This window comes from Dreissena polymorpha, chromosome 9 (genome assembly GCF_020536995.1).
Source record: "Dreissena polymorpha isolate Duluth1 chromosome 9, UMN_Dpol_1.0, whole genome shotgun sequence".
In the NCBI taxonomy this organism is placed as follows: Eukaryota; Metazoa; Mollusca; class Bivalvia; order Myida; family Dreissenidae; genus Dreissena; species Dreissena polymorpha.
This window is the reverse complement of record NC_068363.1, coordinates 33488417-33498416: the sequence shown is the minus strand read 5'-3', so window position 1 is coordinate 33498416 and position 10000 is coordinate 33488417. Positions and strand designations below refer to the sequence as shown.

The following is a 10000-nucleotide window of genomic DNA, read 5'->3' as shown; positions in this document are numbered from 1 at the left end:
TTAATCAAAAGGATATCACAAGGTCAAAAAGTAGATATTAGCATACGTTGTATAACATGTTTGAACATTATTGCTGCTACATGGTATCACTTTGTTTAATGATCCTATACATTTATACATTATGTATGTCTTATATTGAATAATACAAAAAAAGGATAAGTGACATTTTGTTCTTTAAAACAATTATCATCATGCACGATATTTATAGAAAAAAAAAACACGTGTTTCCATGCCCGATGTTACACGATGATATGAACGTGATTGCTCTTTATTGTAACTCTCATTCTAAGTAAGTATCAAGGTAGTAAATGGTGCAGTATAACCCTCTTTTAGGACGGTATAATATATCAGTTAGTTTAATTGCGTGTTTCACTAAAATTACATATAAAACTATATGATTCAACTTACTTAACATACACTGTCTTCAGATATCGAGAAGAACGCTGGTTTTTAAATTTATTTCACATAATTTCGGCATGAAACATTTTTTTTTCTTTTTTTTTCTTTTTAGTTTATACCATATTATGATATTGCATCAAATAAGTACTAAGGGCACTTTTACACTTACAAACTCTAATATCAAATATCTGCTATTCGTTATTTATTTTCTGGCATATAAAACTTGTTTTCTTCACTTAGGTGTGTCAAGGAGACACGGTGGTCGTTAACGTGTACAACCAGCTCGGCGACTACGAGGGAACAAGTATCCACTGGCACGGCATCCTACAGGAGGGATCCCCGTATATGGACGGAGTTACTATGGTAACGCAGTGCCCCATACCATCCCAGTCATCATTTCAATACAGGTATGAGATCTTCTGCCGCCGCCACCATCACCTCCACCATTGGTGTCATCACCAACACATTAACTATTAATCAGGGCGCCTAGCGATCGGGAGGTCACGGGTTCGATCCCCACTCGGGGAGCGTTCTCTAGAACACCAAGTTCTGGTTATAGGCCCAGAAAACGGACTCGAGAGCGTCTCTATAAGCCTGAGGCTTTCGTTGCAATCGAGCTAAAATAAATAGGTTTACACTAAACTAATCAGGTTGCAGAATCACTGCACGAACGAATTTTGCTTATTTAATTAAGTAACTTGAGATATTAACTTTTGCAAAAATTCAGTTCTTACCGGTGTTTTGACATTCTGTTTAGCTCGTGTTTAAACCCATGTGAACCACGTTGATCCTGCACACTTTACTACCGCCGTTACCGCGAGTACCATGATCACAAATTTAACAATGGCCATGTTATATGAAACGATCTGTGTGTACACATAACTGTGAAAATGAACCATAAATAGAGGTTTTATATTTTCAATAATATGTATGTTATTTGTAATTCAAATGTTTTAAACGCTACAAGATGTAGGGATATTTATATGTCTGCAATTTTGTTATCGTATGTCATTTTAAACGATTTAAAATTGATATAATTTAAATGCACATATTTGGTGTGTGCAGTTAAAGAGCAAAATGAAGAGATACATAATCAACATACATTTTTTTATTGAAAATGTGAAGACAATCATATGAAGGTAAAATACTGTTTAACAGTATAACAGTATAATACATGGTAAATAATATTATCAAGAATCAATCGTGATACGTTTTTATACGTTTTTCTTAGGACGGTAGTACAATAACACATAATGGTTAATACAATAATTTTAAAATTGGTTAAACACTTGGTAGTTTGCCAACATATGTTGTACATGTTAATCTACTTGACGAAACAATCTGGAGATATTGCGCATCGGAAGTTTTTTTTCATGTGAAATGATATCGGTGTGCGGGTTTTTTTACACCGCTTTGAAACTTAAGACTAAATGTGTTTTGTGTGAAAACCAATATAATCTTCACTAAATATTACACGTACAACTGTCAATATTACCATACCATCTATAAGATCTTTTTTGTGAACCAAATTACAGAAACATACAAAAACAACCACACGGCGAGGTTGACGTCATGCAGTATAGTTTAGTGATAAACTCGGAAATAGATACACATGGTTAAACTGATAAAAAGGATTGTGTTTCTCTTATATAAGAAATGTAGCAAATAAACATATACTCCCAAGTTAAACGAATACATTTTATATAATTTCAACATTCTTTACAAAACAACAACAACAAGAGCAAACAAAACAGTAACAGCTAATACAACAGCAAGACTGAACATAAACTACGGCGTCAAACTAGGCTTTGTCGGACCGTATTTGGTACAAAAACGAATATGTACAAGTTTGTACCATATTCGGCCGAATATGGTACAACTGTCTAATTGTACCATATACGTATCTGCAGTTTTGGGGTAAAATGTCTGACCGAATATGGTACAAACTTGTACCATATTCGGATGAAAAATGTACCACATTCGTTCCGAATATGATACACACTCATCATCGTAATCATCATCATCATCATCATCGTTATCTCATCATCATCATCATCATCATCGTTATCTCATCATCATCATCATCATCATCATCATCATCATCACATCAATTATCAACACCCCAATGATCATCTCGTTGTTATCTTTACCAACACCACCATCATCATCACCATCAAAACCAACATCATCATATCCATTATCATGATCGTAATGGTGATCACAAAAGTTTTTTTTGTGATGATAATGACAGCGATGTTTTCGGTCGATAATGAGGATGTTGTGATGATGATGACGACGATGAGAATATCATCATCATCATCGGCCAATAAACATCGCCATCATCATCATCACAAATATTTTGTTATCATCATCATCATTATCATCATCGTCGGCCGATAAACATCGCCGTCATCATCATCTAAAAACTTATCATCATCATTATAACCATCATCATCGTCCGATAAACATCGCTGTCATCATCATCCCAAAACGTTTGTTATCATCATCATCATCATCATTATCATCATCATCATCATCATCACCACAATCATCAAACCCCAATCATCATAACCACTGTCATCATCATCACCACCACCATCATCATCACAATTTTTTTACCATCATCATCATCACAAATGTTTTGTCATCATCATCATCACATATTCATTTTACATTTTGTATTTTATAATTTGTTTCATTCAAGAGATTCAACAAACTTGTACTTTTTTCATTTATTGGTATACTGACAGGATTTTTCAAAGTAATATTGAAGAACATAGAACAGCATTTAAATTTTAATCCAACTGTAGCATTTTGACAAGACATAATATACATATATACATTCATTTTAGTAGCAGCCAAAATATCCCAAATGTGCTTCGTAAAAAGTTACCAGTAAATGAGCAAATGACAACAAATTTCCGGTAGAAGAACATAATCATCAATCACAAAAATAACATAACAGGTTTCCAAACACCGATATACATGTATATTTCACCTGTAATGTCTGTACATGACATCTATGATATCATACCAACCGATTCCACTAACACGCAAACGCAGCCATGCGTTTGCCCATTTTGGCCCCTTGATGATTTCTTTTATTGCCGAAATAAGACCGCTGTTTCTGCCCGCTCTTGTTAATAGGAAACGAACGCTAACAGGATTTCTGTTACTAGTATCTAGTCCAATATCCGGCCGAATGTAAATTCTAGGTGTTTGCAAACTCATTGACCTTATTAAATCTCTAAAGGGTTTGCCGACCTTCGCCAACACAAACTGGATTGACGGGTTTGATTGTATGCAGAACTTAAAAATTTCAACTTGAATGTGAAGTGGTAACATCAGAAATGGAAAAGTCGTTCGCTTCTGTGCCCTCCTATTGTTTATCATATCTTGAAGCTCTTTCAGGGCTGAACACACAGAGACGTCACCGTTGTCGCCAGAGTCACCGTTGTCGCCGGAGTCACCGTTGTCGCCAGACGCAGCGTTGTCGCCGGAGTCACCGTTGTCGCCGGAGTCACCGTTGTCGCTGGAGTCACCGTTGTCGCCGGAGTCACCGTTGTCGCAAGAGTCACCGTTGTCGCCAGACGCAGCGTTGTCGCCAGATGCAGTGTTGTCGCCAGACGCAGCGTTGTCGCCGGAGTCACCGTTGTCGCCAGACGCAGCGTTGTCGCCGGAGTCACCGTTGTCGCCGGAGTCACCGTTGTCGCTGGAGTCACCGTTGTCGCCGGAGTCACCGTTGTCGCAAGAGTCACCGTTGTCGCCAGACGCAGCGTTGTCGCCAGATGCAGTGTTGTCGCCAGACGCAGCGGTGTCGCCGGAGTCACCGTTGTCGCCACAGTCACCGTTGTCGCTGGAGTCACCGTTGTCGCCGGAGTCACCGTTGTCGCAAGAGTCACCGTTGTCGCCAGACGCAGCGTTGTCGCCAGATGCAGTGTTGTCGCCAGACGCAGCGGTGTCGCCGGAGTCACCGTTGTCGCCAGAGTCACCGTTGTCGCCAGACGCAGCGTTGTCGCCTGACGCAGCGTTGTCGCCAGACGCAGCGCTGTCGCCAGAGTCACCGTTGTCATACGACTGTTCTAAGCGTGATATTATGTCCTTGTACACGCGTTGATTGATACGGATACTAACGTAATGCATGCCAAATCCTTCTGGGAAATACCCCAATGCAATTGTTCCAACATCACCATCGAACTTTCCATCTGCTGACACAATTGATGAGTGTTCTAGTCCTCGGGTAGAAACTACCAGGCACTGCAAATTATATTCTCTCATAAGTGCAATGAGCGTGAGGTTGTCGCCGTATGTCCCATTCTTAGACATATTCTTAACGTATTCATCAAATGTTTCATCATAGACAAAAGTTTCATAGAAATATCTGTTTTCTACAATGTGATGGACTGCTTCCTTACGTAAAGCATCTACGTCTTTGTATATACCAATTTTACCAAGTTGATGCGATATAGCAGCAAATTGACAATTTCCATCCGGATTTGGGTCCATGGCAATATTCACCCCATCCAACAACTGCAGATTTTCATGGTGTGTTAAAACATGATAGTACTTAGTTCTGTGATTTTGTTTCTCTGAGCGGTTCTGTTTTAATGAATGTTTTTTAATTTTTCGTTGTTTCTCTAACGCAACAGTTAGGCTAGTCATGTTTTCGACCCCAACCGATTTGCTTACGAATCCAAGTTCGGGTTTGTTCGGTACTTGAAATGACACGATATAAACACCATTTCGTTTTACTTTTTCTACCTTGCCTTCGATAACATATCTTTTGGTTGGCACCCTGGATTTTCGAAAGGGATAGCGAATTAATACTGTCTCTCCTACTTTGTACTTGCTTGGGGAAGTTGCGTTTTTCAACAGCGACCTGTAAGCCTTTTTATTTGCTCGCCGTATGGTTTTCTTTATTTCACGAGAACTATGACGTTCTTTGGTAAAAACATGACTTCTTCCGTAGTAGGCTTCAAAGGGCGTGAGACCCCCAAGAACTCGTTTGAAACTTGTGTTTATGGCATAGGCTAAATCTTGAAGCCCTTCGACCCAGTTAAATCCACGTTTACTTTTTGTTGCAAATAGAATCTTGGCCTTTATAACACTGTTTGACCTTTCACACTTGCCCTGTGATTGAGGATGATACGGCCTACTATTGATCATTTTGATGTTGTACTTGTTCAACAAAAGTTTCATACTAGGGCCTTTAAATTCCAGTCCGTTGTCACATTGGATGATGTCAGGGGCAAGGTTAACCATCAACACGTCCTCTAATGCCTTTGCAACTTCACGCGAACTCTTCGTTTTCAGGGGTTTTGGCATAACGTACCTAGAATAAACGTCCACGACTTGTAGAATATAACTGTATGTAGACCCCTTGTAGCTAACACTTTGATTTTTCATGTTAATTATGTCAATCTGCCATCTTTTGCCTGGTTCCTCTTCTGTAATTGTCTTTGGCTTTGGCTTGTTTGTAAATCTCGGATACTTCTCATGGTAATACTTGCTATTGTACAGTATTTCAAGGATAGCTTGTTCCGAGAACCCCGTGTAATTTACTTTCAGTTTGTTGTAAATAACCCTTGCTCCACATCCTTTGTTTTCCATGAACATCTTCTCAACAAATCTAGGAAGATCTTCTTTCACAAGGACTTGCTTTCCGCCACACAATAAAGAACCCCGGTCACCAAGCTCGAAGTCCTTACGTTTTCTAATCATGGCCAAACAATTATTCTCTTCAGGTGTCCGTTTCTTCACAGGGACATCGAACGATCCGTTAAAACATCTGACAATAATGTCGTACTTCGACCTGGGCAAGCACCCTAATTGCTTCCTTTTTCTCCTAATTGCTTCCTTCATCTGAAATAATATAATAAGTTATTATACATTTATACTTCATTAGTTAATAGAGCTTGTATTGAACACCGCGTGTCGAAAACGAATGTCTCACGACATGAGCTGAGCTAAAATCACTCGTCTGATAGCTCCGCTAAAAATTACAATCCGAACTTCCGGGCAATATGCGCAATGAAAGTAGCAAGTACTTCATGTAAAGTTTCATTGAAATCCAACCGAATTCAAATTCAGGGGAAAAATAGCGGGCAAACTTATGGCGGTCAACGGACAAACGGTCTGTAGAAACCAATGCTACGTGGATGGAAGGGATATAAAGAAGGGGCCCTGGGGGCCTAGGTCGCTCACCAGAAGTCACGACTAGGCAGGGTTCGAAGGTCAAAGACCTATAGACTCCATAAAATTTAAAATGTTCAAATCTACAGATTACAGGAGCTCGATCTGATTTTGGTGGAAAATACACTTTCGAAAAAATGACTGTAGCTTAAATATTTTAGCAGTTTAGGAGTTACGCACCCGGAAGGAATGCCACGGACAATTGGATAGACGGACGGACAACTGCAAATGCACTCTGAGGGGGGGGGGGGGTAAACATAAAAATCAATGCATGTTAAAACATCAATGCATATTAAGACAACTGAAAATTAAAATTATGTACAGTACTTACTGTCAAGAATTCTTTTGAAGTTTGAAGAAAGTTTGGATTTCAATTCTTTCTAGTCGAAAATCACAACTTTTCTTGCCGACCGCCAAGTCAAATATGGTTACTGACTTCTGAGTAAGACTCGTGTGCAAAATTCCCGCCTTTTTAAAGCGGCACGTTATCAAAAAAAAAATAGGAAACTTCAAAGCTTTGTCGGCTTCTCAGCAATATGACGTCGGAACGACAAATCAACTTTACAAAGTAATGTTTAGGAATACAGTCACACCTGTCTAAAGCAGCCAGTCAAACATCCTTATTTTTGGAGAGATATATTCATTTAAAAGAGCTCAAAATCTCTTAAATCGGATTTTGGTGAAAATACACTTTCGAAAAAAAAAGTTTTAAAAATTTGAAAATTGCTATTAATGATCTCCACGAAAGTTTCTGGCCCGCCCGGGAATCGAACCCAGGCCGCCTGCGTGCCAATCTGACGCGCAACCGACTGAGCTAGCCGGCGAAACAGTTACACAACCAGCAAAATCCATGTAAAGTGTGGTTAGGTTAGCTGTTTCTGTTACTGCTAGTTACGACGACGACGACGACGACGACGACGATGATGATGATGATGATGATGATGATGATGATGATGATGATGATGATGATGATGATGATGATACTTTTGTCACTTCCAATTTAGGTTAATACAATGTATTTGAGTTTGAAAAAAAGTTTACACATCGGCAGACTATTTCATTTATTAAGAAATACATAATTTATGTACCATATACGTAGGCCATTTTCATTTTTATGAGTTTTTTTGGTATGTACCAAATACGTTTTGGCGAGCAAAGAAAAACTTATTCCAACCGAATATGGTACAATGTTTGTACCATATTCGGTCGAAAATTGTACCATCTTCGGTCCGAGTATGGTACATTTGTACCATATTCGGCCGAATATGGTACAAATGTACCATATTCGTTTTTGTACCAAATACGGTCCGACAAGGCTTTATTCAGCTAAACTTATTGAAATTGTAATCGTGCAATAAAGACAAGATGCTAACTGCGACATAAATTATGCAAGTAATAACGACTACACATAAGCTGATGTGAAAATGCATAAACAAAAATGCGTCTTGTTACTTTTTTTCTTTTTTTGTTAACATTTTACTATTGTGTGTTAGAATTCATATTGACAATCATACGAAGGAAAAACAATGTTAAACAGTATAATGCATGGTAAATAATATTATCAAGAATCAATCATGATACGTTATAAGTTTTTATCAGAACGGTAGCACAATAACACTTACTGCGCTTATACAAGAAAAAATGACTACATATACGCTGATGTAAAAATACAGAATCAAATATGCGTCTTGTTAGTTTGGCATTTTTTTGTTAACATTTTACTGTTGTGTTTTATAATTCATATCCTTAAGAACGCATGTCAATCTCATCTACTTTAAAAGAATCAGAATTAACAATGAAGTACAATAAATGTGTTAATTGCCTACAAAATACACACCACACAAATGAAGTTTTTACGCAAATATATCGCTGTCCTTTTGTCCTCAACAAATGCGAATTACAGGTTTGAAGTCCCCACATCTGGTACCCATTACTGGCATGCACACGCCGGGCTACAGCGCGGAGATGGTCTCAGCGGCGCGCTCGTGGTGCGTGATACTAGCTTCACGGACGTCATGAAGCTTTATGACGTCGATCTACCGGAACACACCATCATCATTCAGGACTGGCTGGACCAGTTCACTACATCGAAGTTTTCTATCCACCACCACAGCGCGGGGGATAATACGCCGGCATCAATCATCATTAACGGTATGCACATGTTCAGACCATCATATTGAAAATGAGTTAAATTTTTCTGGCTGGTAGTCAGCTGTTATAAGCCACGGTGGTTTGGTACGGAATCTGACAACAGTTATGTGTGATCTAAAAATCTGTTCTAATAACCTTTTCTACCAAAATGTGTTCAAATGATTTCAGTGCTTTTGAAAACAGGACATTGAGTTGTTTATGATGGATTCATTATAATACGATTATTGAAACCTCTAACATACTTGTTAAAATGTTATGTTGCTTTGCGATATAATACCTCTTTGTATATACTTCAGCCGATATACACGCAAACAAAGCACATTTACAGAACGGAGTCCGTTCATATGTTATGATAGTACAAAAACATATTTTTGTTTGAGATTCGGAAACAATTCGAACGTTTAATAATTAAACGTTATAAAAAGCACTTATTTTCGTTTATTTTTGGGATTGTTATTTGGCTTGCCTGCTGATATGGTTTCATAATTTTAGGAATGTTAACGATCTGACTTGTGTTTGTTTGTCCGACAAAGTTGCTTACCAGAAATAGCCATGTAGGTAATTTACCATTTGGTTTTATAACAGCATTAGCTGTGTGTTTTTTTAACGGTGTTACAGTAATTTTAAACCATTTATTATTTATATTGCTGCCATCGACACACTTATAAAAGATTTTTCTAGCATTAGTAAGCCGAGTACAGATTAATTTATTTTCATAATAATAGTTTTCGATTTAATATGACCGGTTACACATGCATGTAATGTGAAATGGTTGTGATAATTGCTTGTTGATTAAGAGGCATCGGGAGAATGAATATTTCATTTTCTTTCTTTAAGTTTCCGAATGTATGGATAGCAATTACGGTTCGATGTCTGTATATGCCCGTATGAGCTGAAATTGCATATTTCGATATCAAAAGTATAATTTGATTATAAGACAGCTTGTTCGGCCTGTAGCGTTATCATCCCTCATTCGAATTTAAAATAAGTTACATCAAATGATCATTATGATGGTCAGAGTATACCGGGTGCAAAAATAGTATCCATAGCTTGAAAGTTAATGTCACACTTAGAGGTCAAACATCAAACTTGATATAAAATTATGTTTTGTGACTCTAATTTTTTGGACACTCTGATTATCCCCTTAATAATTCCTCTAACTTTTCGGACATAACCATTTTTATCAGAAAACAGCCTATTTGCGTTAAACCGTTTACACGAAAGAAATACAATCTGATAACGATCATAAAACCGGACG

The 10000-nt window shown here is 38.0% G+C and overlaps 1 protein-coding gene across 1 annotated transcript in view; it reads left to right on the top strand.

Moving 5' to 3' along the window:
* The window catches only part of LOC127846776 (uncharacterized), a 33186-nt gene that overhangs the window by 5862 nt on the left and 17324 nt on the right, over window positions 1–10000 (top strand). Inside the window, exons 3-4 of the mRNA XM_052378282.1 lie at window positions 640–806; window positions 8495–8742. Coding sequence (XP_052234242.1) covers window positions 640–806; window positions 8495–8742 — 415 coding nt within the window. The remainder of the gene's footprint in view (window positions 1–639; window positions 807–8494; window positions 8743–10000) is intronic.